This window comes from Xiphias gladius, chromosome 11, assembly GCF_016859285.1.
Source record: "Xiphias gladius isolate SHS-SW01 ecotype Sanya breed wild chromosome 11, ASM1685928v1, whole genome shotgun sequence".
Lineage (NCBI taxonomy): Eukaryota > Metazoa > Chordata > Actinopteri > Istiophoriformes > Xiphiidae > Xiphias > Xiphias gladius.
In genome coordinates this window covers 9337964-9357588 of record NC_053410.1, presented here as the reverse complement: position 1 = coordinate 9357588, position 19625 = coordinate 9337964, and the positions used below count along the sequence as shown (strand labels likewise).

The following is a 19625-nucleotide window of genomic DNA, read 5'->3' as shown; positions in this document are numbered from 1 at the left end:
GGGAGTTAATCTCAGAATGAGCAAGATCAGAGAAGACCTGAAGACCGCGTGTGCGCAGGGGAGAGGTGAGACTGACAGGACACACGAGTGGAGCCGGGGGGGTAAATGTGGCCGGAGAGGGAGAGAGCGAGACGGGCAAGCTGTAAAATCCAGTTGTAGTGCTTCCCCCTCCGGCTGTGCAGCTTCACGGAGGCTTTTGATTGACAGGCGGGACACGTTAATCCCCCGTGCTCCGCAGCTGTCTCGCCCTCAGTCGTCCCCCTCCGCCCTCCCTCGCACTGGGCTCTCAGTGGAGGACATCCCATCCATCCCGTTAACCTATGGAAACGCTGCCTTTTCCCCCTCCTTGTGTTTACTCTCATCTACTTCCCTGCCACTGATCATCACAGGGGGAATGATCTCTCTGCCTACAGCTGAAGGACTGGCACGTATAATACATTTGGGGGGGGGGGGGGGCAGGCAAAGGTGCCCGTCGTCCTCCCGCAAGATTCCTGCTCTGTGGAATTGAAATCTGAACGACCACCCGAGTCTAGTCGTGTATTTGTATGTTGGGCAGCGAAGACACAGCAGCATAATAAAATGCTATTTGTGCACTGTTTACCAAACGTCTTGCCCCGTCTCGTAAATTCCTGAGGTTCCAGATTTAAAGCCTGCAATCTGTCCCCGCTCGTTGTAATCATAGTTGACTTGACACCGCTGTCGCCTGCATGGAATCGGTGTTACCGGATAGTATTTCCACTACATTCCTCAGCCTCCCTGAGCTATTTGTAAGCTCGACTCTCGGGAAAGCAACTGCAACAGGAATCTTTTGTTTCCATTATGCAGCAGTCAGTCAAGCTGAGTGGCCACGTCCACAAACTGTCACTGCTGAGTGCTGTTAAGTATACCGACCATGCTTTGGACTCTCACTCCATCCCAGCGAGTTTGTCAGGGACGAGGAGAAAAGAGAAAAGAAAAAAACAAAAACAAAAAAAACACCTTTTTACATACACACACACGAAGCTTTCACTTGTAGCCTTGTAGGGTTTCGAGCAGAGACAAGGTGGAATACAAAGTTGAGCATTCAGCGGCTGCGACACCCTTGAATACCAAAAGGAAACTAAGCATCACTTCGTTTGGTAGCTTTCACCTCCAGTAGCTCCGAATGCATGTAAAACTTCATCCTGAAAGTCTGGAAATGAAAGCGAGCATTCCAGGTTGTTCAGACAATTCAAGGAAGAAAAGACATGGGGAGTATACTGAAAGTAGCAACTTTTTTTTTTTTTCCATTTTGAGATACAACTATTTACATGTAACCAAAGACAATGTCCTTGAAATGGTACAAACTATTTTTTTTTTCTCTTCCTGCGATTTTTGTTTTTCCAAATGACAACTCAGAAATATTGTATAAAATAAAAATATCAGCTTCAGGGAAAAAAGTAGTCTAAGCATTTTAAATGTCCATTAACCGCTATGTACAGGAGTATTTACATTCAGACCAAAATTTGCAAAGTAATAAACAGTAAACAGTTGCAGTTATGTTCACTGCAGCCCTACAAACCAGATAAACCTAATCTGCTTATACAGGTATGGCTGTCATTCAAATCAGTGATCGTACATGTGAGCAGTACAAGACGGAGGCGTTTTCGAAGGTTCAGGTGCATCATCAGACGTAAAATGACACCACAAAAGAATAAATAAAATGGGAGCTTAATGAATGTTGTCTAATGCAGACACACAATGATACAACGTGTACAATGAGAGTAAAAACATTAAGCTACATGTGGCTGGACATACAGAAACAGGAGACCATCAGGAAATTCCCCATGTCAATTAACATGAGCCTAAAAATGACTTGTCCTATTTTATTAAATGCAGCACTGTGGTGTAAAGCCAAAACCATGTTTAAATTAAATCTGTCATTATACATGTACTATGTCCAACCACTGAGCTGTGTCACATGGAGTACATTATAATGAAACATGAATTGAAACTTTAGACACTAATGGCATCTCACGAGGTAAAGATATTTGCATTAACAAGGGAGGAGAAAGCATTAAATTAAATACAATTTAAAAAAAAAAAAAAATTAAAGTTCATTACAAATTCAAAAAGGAAGCACAACCATCAAATTTTTTTGAGTAATTCATCACATCTGTTATACTTGTGAGGTTAAATGCATACTGTAATTACATACTGTTGAATTAAATGAAATTTAAATAATCTAAACAAACTAAAAATATGACCAAATTGATAATGGGTGAAAAGGAAATCAAAAATTCATAATAGCCTGTAATTTCCAAGTGCCATTATCAGCCAAATAAAGAACATCCTATCAAAGTCGGCATGTCACGCAGTCCTGATCTCTTTAAAAGTAATTCATAATTAGAGTGGGGGGAAAAAAAATGCCCTCAAGCAAAAAGAAAGTTTTAAAAACATATCAGAGAACACCTATCTGACTTGCTAACTCGCACAGTTTACAAAATTAACGGGCACAATGAGAACATAAAAATCAAAGCTTAAAAATACTCTTTCCCTTAAACATTCAAGCCAACAGCAAACAAGTAGGTAAATGGATGTATGCATTCAAAATCATTCCACACAAGTTTACAAACAGAGACGTCATTCTAACATCCATGAACATGATTGTTTTTCATGCTAATCAATGATTTCACCCTCGGCTTTGACATGGATAAGCAAAGATTAAAATGTAATGATCCATAAAATTTGATTCAGAGGTTCATACTCCAGCTAAGTGACCAGGAATCAAGACCTGACAGCGGGCAGGGGACTCCACCTTAGTGGCCTGTTGCTGTCAAACCTTTTGGGACGTTTCAAGAAGAGGTCTGCTTTGGGTCCATCTTTATATATGTGACATTCCACAGAGTATTTAGAAACTTGCCAGATTTAGCCTAGCCTCTGCCTGATTCCCAGTTACCTGAGGAGGAATCTTGAACCTTTCAAGTTTACCTGACTCTAACTGCGACATTGGTAGAGTGGAACTGAAGGAATCTGCACGTCTGTCAGCTAGCAGGGCTTTGGTTCAGGCTGTGCTCCAGAGAGGGCGGGGAACTTTTGTATGTGTGTGTTTAAATGCACATCAGAGTATGCCTTTATCGGTGAAAACTCAGAGTGATCACAGCACTGGGTGATCAGGTGAAGTCAAGGGAATGTTGCTAAGATTCCCACGACCCCCCCTGTTGCTCCTGTCAGGTACGGGGGGGGGGGGTAACAGAACATCCTGGGATCCCTTTAATGTGCAGTCAGAGTGTGAGTCCGCTGTCTGGCTGTCTGTTAACAGTGCTCCAGGTAGTCGATGACCCGTGAGATGGACTTTTGTCCTGTGGAGCCCATTGCACACTGTGTGGAGAATAAGAAAACCAAAAAACAGGAGTGAGAGAATGCCGACATGTGCCATTGTACTTGTGAGGTCTTGAGGCGCAGACAGTGAGGATTTGGAGGATGTTTGAGCTTCTGTTCACTTGAAAAAGCAGTATCTATGAAACAGATGGTTCACATCTCCAGCTCTGACAGGATGAGTCACATTCAAAGCTGCTGCAAAATGCACACATCTGTAACCGTGTAGCTGTTCGTTTTAATATTAATGCTTGAATTATTTTCTAAATTACCCTACATATCACTCTTTTTTGTGACAGTTGTGCCGCTTGGACACACAAGAATCATATTTAATTTATAACAATGTATTGATCATATTTCTTATTATAAAAAGGGGCATTATTGCCACTTCATTTTATGAGAGTTAAGTGCCAGTAAATGCATTGCAAGTGATTTCCGAGGTAAGAAATTACTGAGAGACACTTTAGATGAGCGAAAACCAAAGAGCCTTTTCATATATTGGTGATATATATTGGCTATACAGCCATTTCAGACATTATGCATTCCTCAATCTCTTTGTTAATGAGATACACAAAATTAATAGCTTTCTTTTTCATCCATATTCTTGTATTTTCTCAGAAAGGAGCTGAATGAAGGGGCGGACAGAGTGTAAAAGCTGCAATTTTCTCAAGTTAAAGGGAAAATGCAGCGGCGTACAGAATCCCCGGTCGTCAAAAATGTTTATTTGATCCAAGCCACGCCACTGCACAAAAATGGGCTCACTGGGTCTAATTAAATGGCTTTTTGTAACTTCAATATAATTCGCCTTGAGCTAAGGATCGCATCAACATATTTAGGTGTTTACAAAAAATACGTTTCATGGCTTATCTTTGCGGGAAAATCAATTTGATTTATTGCTACTGTGTATTTCTAATATTCAGCATGTTTCTGCATGTCTGTAGTTACCACAGAATTAATCTCAGCAGTGTCAGCAGTCAGCACTGATGGCAGAAGTACTGTTCTGACAGTCATACTCACAGTGAGGTTCATGAAACTCAAGAATTTCTTCAGCATTTCTGTCATGATGGAGAAATCCCCTTTAGGTAGATGCTTTCTCACAGTAGTCACATTTATCTGAGAGGGAAAGAAAGTGCGTGAGTAACGACACAAATATTTATGAGTATGAAACAAGCTCCAGTCATATTTTGCATGTGTGTGTGTGTGTGTCTGATATTCTCACCTGGCTGCCCTGGCAGAGACAGCCCAACAGCAGAGCGGTGTAGGAGGCAACAATGCTGTCCTCCATATGCTTGCCTGCATGCTGCAGAGCTACAGCAAAAACGGGGGAGAAAGAAAAAGATTAACCATTACGGTTACATGCACTGCTTCATTTGGAGAGGAGGGTTTCAAACACATTGTGGGACATGCTGGACGGATAAAAATTTTGGCTGGAAACATCCCTGTGAGAAGGAGTTTATAGCTGTAATTCACTGGTCCATTACTGAACAGTCTGTACTGTGGCTAAAACATTCAGAGAAGGTTGCTCCAAGTGGCACTAAGTCCTAATTGTTCATTCAAAAGGAACAATCAAAAAAAAACAATACAAAACAAAACAAAAAAAACGAGGTTTGCATTTCGTAATGCACAACTCAACTATCTGACCGGCCTGGCTACGCAGTACATGAGCTGTTTTACTGTGAATTCATAATTGTATCACTGGTATATAATGATAATGACACTATATTAGTTGTAAGGTTGGGCAAACAGGACAAACATACAGTAAGCTGTCAACGATTGGCTGAATCTATGGCCAATTGACTTTTACGGCCGATTTAAATCACCAAAATATGATAATGCAGATAAACCTCAGACATACACAAATGCTTACCTTTATTTAGGTCCAACTCTTCATCTTCCTCCTCTTTCTTCTCGGTTTGGCTGTCGTTGTTTTCGGCTGCCACCCACTGGATTTCTCCCGACGTCTCTTGCCACTCTCCGCTTTGGTCCAGAGCCGGCTTGGGCGCTTCACTGATGAGGTCGTCGGTCTTGGCCTCGGCCAGGATGGCTGCGCGCTCCCTCTCCAGGAAGAGCTAAGGTTTAGAGAGAAATAAACGCATGTCAATTCCAAACACAAACTGAAACAGAGGGTGCGTCAATTCACACTTGCTAATTACTAGTTTACACAACTTTAGACATTTACTTCAAAAGCACTGAAGGGAGCAACTAAGGTTGTATGCGCTGAGAGGAAATTTGAAATGATGATAGTGACATCTGAACTATCTTTCCTGACAAAAGCAGGTGAAACACCGGGTTGCCAGATCATACAATACACGGATTTTTCCTCACAACTGCTCATCACTTGATGTTTCTGCTCCCATCCTTACTTCAAAAGAAATCATTAAAAACTTTCATGTAGCCAAGAGGAGAGAAAGAAGAAAAAAAAAAAAAAAAAAAAACCTACAATAACTGCTGAAATATTTATTAATGAGTCTTTGCACAATTCTTACCTTTACAAGTGCAGCTAGAGCACCGGAGGGTTTGGACTTGTCAGCCTCATCTCCCAGAGTCTCAGCTGTGCCTGGTGGTGCCAACTCTGCCACTGTCTCTGATTGTGTTGGGTCAGCAGGCTGCATCAGGCTGTCTTCAAGACAGGTCTCGTCGACACTGTACTCCATGTCCACCAGACAGTGGCGGTTTCTGGAGCTGTACTCCACAAGGTTAATTAGTAGACCCAGGCCCTAGCATACGAAACAGAATACACAAATAAGGTACATGCAGGCGCAGATATAATAAAAGCTAACACATTTTGGCTGAATATATTTTCAACAATTATGAGGTGTTGTTTTGTTTTGTTCATGAGTGCCTTACCAGTACTCGCACATCAAAGCGCTGCTCCTGGGGGATGTAGCGTGGGACTCGCAGGACGCAATTCAGAGCAGTTACTATTAACTGTTCCTGCTCACCTGTCTTAGTGCTTCCCCACTCTGCCGACAAAAATAACATCATTATTATCCTCCGCTGCTATTAGACGTCATAATTCCCCGCTAAGCACCTGAATATTATATTTCATGGTGAGATCTATGGGTATACCAACTAGGTCTGAGTGATATGGTTGAAGCCTGTATGGTGATATTAATAAGAATATATTCCAATAATGGTACAATGCAATCATGGTCATGCATTACATCAGATAAACACTAAGCCATAATACTGAATTATCAAGTGGCTCTTAGTATCCAAAAATTACAGATAAAACCAACACACACTGAACAAAAGCAAAATAAAAGCAAATTCAAAAAACGTAAAGGTTTTAAATGAGAATACCATTGTCATGGGTAAGGTTGAGCAGCACTCCTATCACAGCCCTCATACAGTCCTCCACCGCCTTGCCCACGTTACTGAAGCTGCAGTGGGGCAGCGTTACAACCGACGAAGACAGGGAGCTGTTGTTTAATGCCCTGCTGTACCGCTGGATCATATCCTCACAGTACCGCAAAGCTCTGAGGAAAGTAAGGAAAATTGGTGAGAGGAGGTAAAAAGCAGAGTAAAAGGGCAGAAGTGAGGGACATTTTCAAGAAGACGAGCACATGGGTGAAGGAGAGAGGAGGGAGAGACATTAACAGAGATGAAGAGCAAGGAGATTCAAAAAGACACAACATAGATTAATTTTCTATGGCATGATTCTGACCGTTACTGTGTGTCAAACAATACAAACCATCAAACCAAGCAATCAGTGGTTAAAAGACAAGATCCAATTTTGCCTAAAATTCCCATTAACACAGCTTGGAAATCTGTACAGGCTCCTATGCTAACCATTACAATGATGTGATTTTCTTTTACCTACAGTCTATGCTACACTAATTAGTCCTTTGCTTCAATAAGGTGATGATGTTTTAATGAACAGACATCTAACCAATTGTAAATGACCCATAACACCCCCGAGGGCATTGTTGAATATGATGGGTACAATGCTGTAGCACAAAGTACAAAGGTAAACTAAATGAACCATAATAGTCAGTGCCTCAGTATGTGTCCATGTCCGGTCAATAACAGCTCCAAGACGTATCCGGTGCTCACCTGGCAGAGGAGACAATGAGTTGCGAGTCTTTGTAGGCAATCAAGTAACCCTGGTTTTCTGGGTTCTGCACTGTCACCTGTTGGCAGAAGATGAAAGAGAAGTAAAATCAATTGAAGGAAAAGTACACTGAAAGGCTTGAAAAGGAGTGTTTTGTTCAGACTTTTGACCATTGACATTTTTAGTGATATATTTGATAAGAGACCTTCCGCATTTTAAAACACAGCCTTTCATCAGGTAACAATAAAGTTACCAGCCAATTCACAGCTCTCAGTACTCAAATACTTATGTCCTTGAGTCTTGTATGACTTTGATGAAAGAGAGAACCCAATTTGACAGAGCAGTACTTACACTTTCAAGCACTCTCAGACACCTCTCTGCCCCCCATAAAGACGCTACAAGGTTCTCCTTGTCATCCTCTTGGCTCAGGTTCTGCACACATTCTTTCACTGTGGCAACACAACACACGAAAGGCACATGACTATTACACATGCTTGAAAGTCAACAGCTGTGACACTTGATTTTGGGAAAAACAGATGTTTGCACATATACACTAGTACAGAGACTTGTGAACTGCCAACCTTAACATAAGTACGGTAGCGTATCACACACCCACCTTTGTCTACAATATGGTCTAAACCTCCCAGTAGCCGCAGTTCTTCTTTGAACCAATCCCCGGCTCTCTTGGAGGTTAGAGAGAGCAATGTCTCCATGGCAAGGTGGCCCGTCTACAACAGAAAAAAAGACGACAGGTAAAATCTGCACTCTCTTTACAGTATCTCTTCAAATGTGCATACACTTCTGTATTTGGCTATACACTTTTAGCCCCAGGGAAACCTGTAATCTAACACGAATAAGGACATCAGCACATTTTGATAATTAACTGCTAGTATTGCCCTGGAGTCCTGTACTACAGATTGATTATTTGATAATTATAGTCTACACTTAAAATATAATTTAATTCTCCTAATCACTTTAGATGGCTGATAAGGAATATTAAAGCACCAAATGTGAATAGTGCCATCACTACAACATAACAAGGGCATGCAAAGAAACTAATGCCTTTCTTGGCTCAAAGTAAAACTTTGATGTTCAAGGATCACAATCACTGCAATATGCATGAGGGGAATTCAAACTTTTATGCTGAGTTTTTGTCAGATCAGGCTTTTACTTAAAATATTTCCAATGAAGTTCTTTAAGTATTCACTGAATTTTGCTCTTTTAAAAAAAAAAAAACAATTAGGGGGGGAAGAACCAAAAAACAAAAAAAAAACAGAGAAGGTGATTACTTATTTAAACTAAGGTACATCCTGAGTAGAAGCCTTTTTGTAATGATCATTATATTACTCAAAGACAACGCACCGTGATGTTTTCCAGGTCGAGATGTTTATTGTGCACGGTCTCACACAGCTTCCTGATCTTCTCCTTGACCTTTGCAACCTCCTTCGCGGTGAGCTGATCCTGGTGGGCCGAGTAGTCCTGGTCCAGCTCCAGCAGCTTGATCATTAGCTCCAGACATGCCCTGTCCAGATCCATGTTAAGACGATCCCGACTCAGAATATACATCAGGGCAGCTGTGCACAGAGCAAGGTTCTGGTAGAACAATAGAGACCGGTTTTAACAAAGTGGTGTAGAGCAGACAGAGATGAGACAAGATAATCAAAGGTGATCAACGGTTTGACAACCCTGGACGACTGGGAAAAATCCGAATGTATGTCCACTATTACTGGCGAATTCTCTAAGTTAAGAAAATTAGCTTGGAGGGCAACAAACAGTACAGTACATGAATGTTAAACCACGAAATGTTCAAAATACTTGAAATACTGCACCCAAACAAAAAGGTTATACTTATAGGATGACTGAAACCTCAAGGCTTTAACCTGAATTCATTAATTAAAAGAAATCGTGACTTTTAAAAAACTGCAGACATGTAGATATAAAACATCCCCTTCTTTAGGAAATCAAGAGGTGTTGATTCAGCTACTTAAACATATCATCTCTCTGTCTCTCTATACATGTACACACACACACACACACACACACACACACACACACACACACACACACACACACACACACACACACACACACACACACACACACACACACACACACACACACACACACACACACAAATATATACCATGAACAGTACATTTAAGTTTTTAAGTGTGTATTTTAAGCGATGACTTAAGTGTTTGTAAAATTGTAAAACAAAATTAAAATCAAGAAATGTATTGATAAACATACTGAGGATTAATTGCTGAAATAACTATCGGTACTAGTCAAATCACATGAGTCAGTCAGTTTTTTTTTACTTTTGGGTCATTCATTATTCAAGCATACCAGCTTAGGCTGATGGCTCAAACTCCCTGATTCAAGACTTTGGAACTGAACCTTAAGGGAATGAATTTCCATTAATCATAAAGTAACAACAAAAGCAGTAATCATTGAAAAGTGGTAAACATATTACCATCCCAATGTTTTTGAGGGAGATGAGAAAGTAAAACTGGAAAAACAGGTGACAAAAGAGTTTGACTGACCGGGTGCTGCGGTGCATCACTAAGCATTTTGAAGACCTGTGCCACTTTCCCCCTGGCCCGCAGGTGCATCCTGAAACTCGGCATGGCACACCTTGTGGCCAGGCTGATTATACTGGAGCAGGTGAGAGAGAGAGAGAGCGAGAGAAAGAAAAGGAAGGATTACAGATTTGTCGGGTCAAATATTTATCAGTCTTGTGCTAAAAACTAAGATGAATGAGACAGAATGTGGAACAGCCTACTTCCAAATCCCTATCACCATTTGTAATTCCCATCGCCAACATGTATTTCTGCTCTGTCTTTTCACCCTGTTCTCTCTGCATGTCTAAAGACTGAAAAACATCGTGAAGGAGGCTGGACTCCCTGCAGCTTTTTCTAAAGCTTTTTCTTTCCTGAGTAAATTCCATTTTCACAACAGAATGGCTGTATGCTTTATCATACCACAGAAAAACACATTTCATCTTGCCATATTGTCCCAACGGACTGTGGAACTAAAAGCAAGACATATAAAAAGACCAGAGAGGAGGGCAAAATATAGGTACACAAACAGTGTCTCGTTTATTTTTATTTTAATAGTGCCTCATATTTTTTAAAATTTTGATTAAAAAAAAATAAAATCCTTAATTATTGGTATTTATTTTGAAGGAAAATACAGGCAAACAAATCAATAATAAAATTGAAACAAGAATAAAAGAAGAGAGAGGAATCTTCATGAAAAAGTGTCACTCTTCTCACACTTCACTACTGCTTGTTAAGACTGAAAAAAAAATTATTTTACTAATCATATTCACTTTGATATGCTACGTCTTGTGGCTCTGATTGTATAGTAATCATTGTTGTTTTGTTTACTTTAAGGACTTTTGCACAAATTATAAAGCTTTGAACAACTAAAGCAGATGTTCTTCCAATCCCTTTATAAACAGACCATTACTTGCTGACTTGAACAATTGTTAAGCGACAGGCACTTGTACCATTCAATCAATTTAGCGAGGTACTTCATACTCATAGAAATCAGTACCAACAACGTGCCATTAGAAAAAAAAAAAAAATCTATGTCAGAGCAGAGTTATAACATCTAAGTGCCCCGTGTAGAACGCCATAAAGAAGTCAGCGCTTAATGTCTTTTTTCACTTACCTAAGGCATCTTGTGTTGAGTGGCTGACTGCTCTTCAGCCCTGTCTCCAGGTACTCAAAGTCATCTGTGAACTCTTGATTCTCTCCGAACTCCACCACATCATTGAAGTGCTTCACATGCTGCACCACCGTGTACAGCTGGTGGAAGGGGAATGGGGTTAATTACAGCTAATTGGGAAGCAGTGCATTTCTCCAGAGATATAATCGACTCCCACAAACACACATACATAAGCACAATGAGAGAAATGCTCTCATTGTTAAATTCCTCTCTACTGGTTCCATTAACAACAATAGCTGACTGTTAATACCCCAATCAATCAATCTGCTCAGCGTGTGGCTGTGTTAGGGCCGGATCAGCAGTTGTCTCCATATGTTTACCAATATCAACAGTCATGCTGTGTGTGCACTCAGCATGACACAAGAGGGAGGACCTCAGCTTAGGACAACACCAGTGTGCAGTGACAGCTTAGCTGCAACCATTTTACCTCAGGGGATCTGTGGCTAACAGACTGATCTGGGGCCAGAAAGCCCATCTGTAAATGACACAAGCTGTAGGGGAGTTTAAATTAACAGCAACAGTCCACACTGCAACCTTAAACCCACGCTGGGCTTCAAATAAACAGTGTTAAGCTTGAGACCATTGTTTCAAATGAATGTTATGCCTTTACTTTATAACCTGCATTAAATGAGCTGAAGACACATAAACATTTAACTAGAGTTAGAGTGCTTCCTCGCCGCTCTGTTGTTCACCAGACATGTAAAAACACCTCCATGTTCTCCAAACTCACCTCCTTATCCTCCTTTCTGCATTTGAGTGCAGTGATAATATCCTGGTTGGGTCGTGTGGGGATGGTCTCTGACTTAATGACTTTGGGCGGAGGTGGAGGGGCTTTGAATAAGCCATCATCTTTATGGGAGTTGCTGTCCTTGCTGCTGCTCGATAAAACGGCCTGAGGAAGAAAGAGACGGAGAAGTGGGATTCATACCAAAGCAACAAAATCTGTTTAATGACATGTCCGCGAGATTTACCCCAGCTGAATAGTCTGTTAAGCACACAAGTCTTTAATAAGTGTTGTTAACAGATGTCACACGAGGTAGTGCATAGTTAACAACAACTTTTCAAGACTCTGACTAGCTTGTCTCTAAACAAACATTTATTTCCATGGGGGGAATTCAACACAGAACATACAAGTAAACCCTGGTTAACTTGTCTGGGAAAATAACTCCATGTGAACAGAAAGAGACTAATGAGAGTAATTAACACAGAACTGCTGACTACTAAGAGACCAATAAACAATATCCTGGAATGTGGACAGTAGGGAATAGGGACTTCTGTAAATAAAGAGTACTAATTAATAGCAATCGCTTTACATAATACCCTGTAATATCGCTCGCCTGCTTTGTGCAAAATCAATGCATTCATTTCAAACAACGTCTGAAATGTTACAACATTACAAATTCAGCTTTTTCCACCAGCTGATAGTTCAGTTCATGACAAGGTCACCTCTGATAAGTTTGCTAAAAGACACAATATAGCTAAACATAATACCTATGACCACAAAGCCAGTGATATCTTACTGGAGCAGTTTGAGATCGAGAAAGGGGAGGCGCAGGCATCTCTTCAGGCTCAGGTTGGTTCCAGTGACGAGCGTTATACACAGCTTTAGCAGGCGACTGGAACACAGCAAGAATTTAAGGATTTGTTAGTTGGCTAAACAAAGACATGCCCTAACACCTGATATGAGGTGCGTGTTCCATGTACATTCATTCATTCACTGATAGATAACAATCATCACAGTAAAAATCTTCAGACACCTACAGGACAAAGACTTTATCGAAACAGTCCCATGTTGATCTCCATAAAATAGTCTAGCACAAAGCTTAAAATATTGTTTTGTTATGACTGAACACAAAACTCTTGCATACTGCAAAAATGATGATAGACTGAGACAACAGCAGCCTCAGTGTGGGGCACAACAGTCCCCAAGCAGCACAAAACATTTCCTTAAAATGACACATTGTGCGACTCAGTTATATATCGCAAAGACCATGTTTGGAGTTTTGTTGATGATAGAAATACTAAACAAACAGATATAGGAAGACAGACCACAAATAACCCAAAGCCACTGCAAAACATGATGCAGATAAACAGAGCTAATGTGGGCGTTACACAAAGTACCACATATCAAAGCTGAGTTATTCAGATAAATATGGGTGTGACCAAAAGGTAATCTTCAAATCCCCCTTAATATTGGAAGACAGTACAGTGCGTGCAACTGAACACACATTTACCCCATTCATGTGAGACTGCTTTAACAGATTAATCCCTGGGCATCACCATTCAGAGCCTCAAGTTTGCAACTGTAGTTCTAGCGCACATTACTGCTGAATCACAGAATTACATTCCATTCAATGACAAACAAATAAATGTAGGTTTCAGTTGAACTTCTTTCCCGCCTACTTCCTCTATTTGTCTCTGCTCTCTCACATTATCTTAGTCTATTTTTAGACAAGCTGCGTATTCGGTTACATAATTGTCATTTAAACATCAATAACATTAAAAGAAATGCCTGTTCAAAGCCAGCAGAGTCAGATCCTGGTTGGGAGGAAGTCTGTGATCAGATCATGTTAGATAACTCACCCCGGCCTGTTCATATTGATCGCAAACTCATTTTAGGGTTCCTGCAAGCTCAGTTTCCTAGTTTGTGTAATTACAAAACAAGAAGTCTAACGGGCAATAACTCAAAGAAACTGGTGCATAATAAAGGACAAAAATTACTTTTGACTGAAAGCAGGCAGACTCAGACAATTTCTGGCATGATAATATACCTTTTTGGGTCCACTGAAGATCTTTTTGGGTCCACCGCCAATGTCCTTGGATTTGTCAGTCTGTTTCCCTGAGCGTCCTTTCTGCACCTCAGTGGCACCAGGACTGGAGTCATCAGAGAAGTCAAAAGCATCTGTTGGAGAGACCGCACCATTATGTGAATGAACTGAACATTAACCACATTGGGAAAAAACGTTTTAAAATCTTATGTAGTAAAACTTGGTTAATGCTACAAATATCAATCACACTATAACCTAATCTGGTTTTGTCTCCTTAATGTAAAGGCCAGCTCACCTGTATTGCTGCTGGCCTGGCTGTCCTGAGAGTCACTGGTATGAGGGCTGTCCACACTGGAGCTCAGAGCAGCCAAGGCTGCAGCCGCCTTCTTGGCCTTCTTCTCTTTGGTCTGAGAGCACTCATCATCACTGTCACTTTCACTCAGGTCATCGAATCCAAAGTACTTGATCTTGTAGCTACTCTTGCCTGCCATGCCAACTTCTGACCCCTCCTCGCCCTCCTGGTCCTCTTTGTCCTCAAAGCCAAAGAACTCTAGCTTGGTCTCAGTCTTGGTCTTCTTGGTCTTTGTCTGGGTGGGTCTGAACCTAGAAAGATACAGTAAGAGGATTTGTTTTTGCATGTTTTGTATTGTTGTTTTTTACTTAGATTGTGGGAAAGAGGGGGAAACTGGAAGGGGACAAGCACAACAAAAAGCGAGCTTTGAAGCTAAACAAATAAAACCACACAGGGTTCAGAAGGCGGCGCCTTTTCACTTTTGGAGTGAAAAGAAGAATTTTTCAAAGTCACACAACAGTAACCAGAGAAGACAAAATGATTTAATGTTTGGAACCAACTAAAACATAATGGACCTTTAATAGACCACAAAGTGTACATACACTAATGGCAGTGTCTCCACACAACTGGCCTAAAGAGCATCTGACATTGACAATACTCTTCTATTTATTATAATTCAAGGAAATTCAGTCAGGTGGGTGTCGTGGCATCGTATGCGATGCTTTAAAAACATAATATACCCAACTAGATGTATAGAGTACGCGTTTGTGCTAGCTTTTTCCATTCTGAGTTCTGCTTTAGACCTAGGTTCTAGTCATAGGACTTAATTCATCCAACAAACCAAAGCCCCATTTTACTATTTTGCTCCACCTGCTGTGATTTATCCAATCTGTACATAAGACTACTCATTTCCTATAATATTTCAAACTGACCTGACTGAGAAAAACTAAGAAATTATACAACTTTCAAACTATTATCGAGCAATGACTTAGAATTCAGCAGCAGGTATACACCTCCAAGTAAAAAATCACAATTCTTCAGAAGAAAAGTGTTGCAACATTACATGAGTATACCACTTGAAAAATACTACCCGTTTCTGTCCATTTTGTAATTGCAAAGATAGCATAACCCTAGAGACAGACCGTTGCCTTTCAGACATCTGTAATGAGGCCTATACCTATAATACAATATGCATTTTTCTCCTTGGCATCTGAACGAATTATATTTCATATGATTCAGTCCTAAAGGTGGTTCCAGTGAAGTTCAAGACAGGTTGTTAAAAACCACACGGTTATAAAGTGTGTGTGGATAAGCTCACAGTGAAGTAATATACAAAATTGATATCCATTATGTTGTTGGCTCATTCATGTGCGCGCATGGTGCCTGAAATCTGAATACTTCATGCATGCAGAATCCTGAATGATGCACACAACACACATCATTTCTGAAAACCTTTAAACATCACTGATATCAATTTTATCAAACTGTACAAAAATGTTGGGATTAATGTCTGGATTGTTTTTTTGTACCTCTCATTCATCGCGACGGCGATTGCTATTTTTGAAGGATTCTGAAGAAAACTTTTTAGTAATGTCCATAATGCAGGCTGTTAAGACACACAGAAAACAGAAAAGACTTACCTGGTAGGTTTGGGTGGTGGAGCATCTGATTTCTTCTTCATCTGGCCTGCCTCTCCAAGGTCAGCGGGGGCAGCTGGGGTGACCAGATCATCAGAACTCCGCTCCATTGAGTCCTGGATGGTGACGTTGCACACTGATAGACAGGAAGGGTGCAGAACCGTGTAGTCCCGTACCCTACCACCACCCCTGCCTGCGGGCTTGGCTGCTGTTTTAGTACTGGCAGCATTACTACTTGCACTAGCAGAAAGGACACTGTTGGGTTTATCTTGGGCACTCACTTTTTCAGTGGGTTTGTTGCCGTTGTTTTCAGCAGGTTCAGAGGATGTTTTGTTAGGCCGGTTGGGCCGCTGGTATTTCTTGCAATTAGAGGCCCTTAGGGTAAATGGGGATGGGGGAATGTTGTCCACTGGTTCTGGTGGAGGCTCTGTAGGAGGATCCAGCTCAGCGATCTTCATCTCTTCTGATGGCAGTCCATCATAAGAGGAAGATGTTTGGAAGTCTCTGCTACCACCTGGTGCTTCAGTGGACAGTTTAAGGGACGTGTCTATATTTGGAGAGGAATAGATGGGCTTTTGGGACGCTGTGAAATTCTGATCATCAGAGGGGACTGTGTTTGAGAAAGAGGCCACGCATGCAGGTTTCTGGTTGCTATCGGATGTACTTTTGTACCATGGCTGGTTATTTTTAACAACATTCTCTTCAAATGTTTGCTTGCCTATGAATGGAGAAGAAAATTACAGATGGTCACATAAAAAAGCTTACAATGCAACTAAATGGATTGTAGATACTATTAGAGATAAATAAGGAAATGACAGGTAGACTACAAATAGTAAATGATCTGTAAGACAACCAGGGGCAGACTTTAAGGCATAGATAAACTAGTCTAGTTGACTTATTGATTACTTACTTGTGAATGTGGCTGTTGAGCTTGCAGAGCCTTGTGCACATGTCACAACAGTGGCTGTCCCACCGCCCTGCGCTGCCGTTGTCTTCGTCACGTCCTCTTCATTGACTTTCAGCTGGGACACGCTGTGAGAGGTCACAGTCTTGGAGTCATCATCACTGTCAAACCCAAATGGGTCTTCTTCACTGTCACTATCCTCAAGCCTGGGCCTCTTGGTAAGCTCAGAAACGTCAGGTTTTAAGAGAGGCCTTTTAGCTCCCAATTGAGCCTTGTAGGTGGTCTCCCCCCATTTGGTGGTCAGTGTGGGCCTTTTATTGGAGAAGACCTCTTCAAATTTCGAATTAGCCTCCCCTCCCTTGCGGTTGTATGTTTTACCGAATCTGGATGTCATGTCGGATATTTTATGTTACATATTCCCTGTGAAAAGATGCAGAGAAAAAAAAATAAAAAAATAAAAAAAATCAACATTTAACATACCACTAAAGAAGGTGAACGCACAGCTCAACCAATATGTGTCTAACACTAACGTTACATATAATATTAACGTTACTCATACAGCGGCACGTTTGTACCACTTTTTAAAACAAGCAAATAAATGACCCGTGTGCTGTAACAATCACACTGGTAAGATTGGGCTACTTAAGCTGGCGTTAGCGTCTAAGTAATGTGTCAACTATTGGTTAGCATGACCAGCTCAAGCCGCGTAGCTTTCAAATAACATCATTCATCGTCTATGCGCAATATGACAGGAAGCTAGAGCGACTCAGATTAACTTTAGTAAAACTTGGACTTAACTACTTAACCTAACGTCACACTGACAGGAGAGTTAACTCGCCTGCGTCTGTTAACTCTAGCTAGGCCTGCTCAAGCTTGTAAAGTTACCATAAAGTTAGCCGTTAGCTTCAGCACTGCTAAACTACGCTAACGTTAGCCCCCTGTTTACATCTCACACCCGACTGCATCAAATGTCGGAAATCTTGCATTTTAAATATTATATTAGTAATTTCACACGTACAATTTGAATGCAGAGATTAAGGTTTGAAATCGTCTTGAGTACAAAGGAATAGCAGCGCTCACTGTTACCTTTCAGCTCCGGCGACTAGCTAACCGTCCGCTTGTTTTTTAGCCAGCCGGCTAGGCCTGTCGCACAAATCAAGCGGGTAAAGTCCGTTCAACGCAGTAGAAACAACACTAGAAATACATCTCTAGCTCGAGTATGTCCCACGAGCAATGCTGGTCACCAAAGAAAAGTAGCCTACACGCAGAAGTGGCTAATAGAGTCTAAATATAGTTGATAATCCGGACATTTCGCATTTTGTAGTGCAACTGACGGCCATTAAAATATCCCCTCCCTCCTCGTTCCCTGGCAAGACCCCTATGTAGTGCGCTGCAAGAAGAGAGGTGACCAATCAGCGGCAGTAATGTTTTCTTGTGCTTTGAGAATCCACCAGCAAGTGTGAGTCTGATTGGTTCAAACCTGACGCCATAATAAACCATAGGGGGTGCTGGAGGACCACGTTAGTTAATTTAAACTTGAAGACGTGCCAAAGAGAAGCGGTACTGCCTGCGTCGTCCGCTTCGAGTGTTTTTCGCAAACTCTCCTTTGTTTAGTGAACTTGAAAAACAAATGAGTTTCACCCGAAACCTAGTACTGTACTCACATTTCCTCAAGATGGTTTTAAGAATCGCAAACCTGATCATCTCTACACAGTGGGGGAACGTAACCACGGTAAGTACATTTACTCAAGTACTGTACTACTTGTACTTTACTCGAGTATGTTCTTTTCATGCTACTCCACTGCATTTCCGAGGGAAATATCGTACTTTTCACTACACTGCATGTATCTCACAGCTTTAGTCACTGGTTACTTTACAAAATTAAGATTTTTGCATAAAAAATATTTTATAAGCTAATAAAATGTGATGCCTTTTATAAACTACCCAACAGTATATATAAGTAGAGCTGAAGCGATTGATGATTGATCAGTAAGTCCATTGACAGAAAATTAATTTGCACTGGTATTGCTATTCTGCTAATTGTTTATTGTTTTTTGGTTCTAGCTTCTTAAATCTGAATACTTGCTGCTTTTCCCTTTGATTATTTTAATGGTTTTCTAATTTATTTTGTAATAATTTTGAGGTTTGGCCTGTTGGTTGGAAAAGACAAGCAGCTCCACCTTGACCAACTGCTCAAGCCTACAGATTAATGCATGAGTAATAATAATCTAATGATATTATATATAAAAGTATAATAGTCACAGGGCCAATTTTTCTGAGTTATGAATACTTTTACTGCTGTGGTCTCAATAAAATGTATCAAATCAAATATATCTCATACAATCAATAAGAATTTAATTCTGCACAGCCAAGTCTGATCGTGGCGTGCTCCCTGGACTGAATGACCAAACACCTGCAGCATGCTGGAAACAGAAAACATATAGATCACCGACACTGGCACTGGTCTGGGGCCCAGATGGTGTCAAATAAACTAATGGTGTGTTATAAACAGCCCGGGTCTGTAGGGCAAAGTGGTTCCAACTGTATCAACACTGAAATGACCATTACTCAGCCCAGACCGCCATCACAACATCTCCTCCAAAGCATGTGCGTCCTCGAAGATGGGAAATGGGGGCACCTTTGTGAAAATGGCTTGTCTCAGTTCAGATAGAGAAGGGTACTAATTTCCCATGGGAGGCATCTGAAATGTTTTTTTTATGGTATTTGTTTAGTTTTTTCTCCATCTCACCAAAAGAAAATAGAATTACTCTTACTATATAGCCCTATATTTTTAAACATGCCAAGGGTTCACAGCTGAAACATGTCACCCACAGCTGTTCTATATATTACTGTAATGCCATGATATCGACAGTAACGAGGCAAAGTAATTAACCTCTTTTTA

At 40.9% G+C, this 19625-nt stretch overlaps 1 protein-coding gene across 1 annotated transcript; it reads right to left on the bottom strand.

Moving 5' to 3' along the window:
• Window positions 1-1234: 1234 nt before the first annotated feature.
• On the bottom strand, window positions 1235-18102 carry wapla (WAPL cohesin release factor a). The gene is made up of 20 exons (XM_040139389.1): window positions 17810-18102; window positions 16730-17143; window positions 15823-16537; window positions 14186-14493; window positions 13894-14024; window positions 12643-12738; window positions 11853-12014; window positions 11066-11202; window positions 9934-10045; window positions 8753-8983; window positions 8007-8118; window positions 7742-7839; window positions 7393-7469; window positions 6640-6815; window positions 6184-6299; window positions 5823-6053; window positions 5204-5405; window positions 4556-4644; window positions 4354-4449; window positions 1235-3339 (listed from the first exon to the last, which is right to left on the bottom strand). Exons 2-20 carry the CDS (start codon window positions 17115-17117, stop codon window positions 3274-3276), a joined length of 3543 nt encoding a protein of 1180 aa, XP_039995323.1. The 5' UTR covers window positions 17118-17143; window positions 17810-18102; the 3' UTR covers window positions 1235-3273.
• Window positions 18103-19625: the final 1523 nt, after the last annotated feature.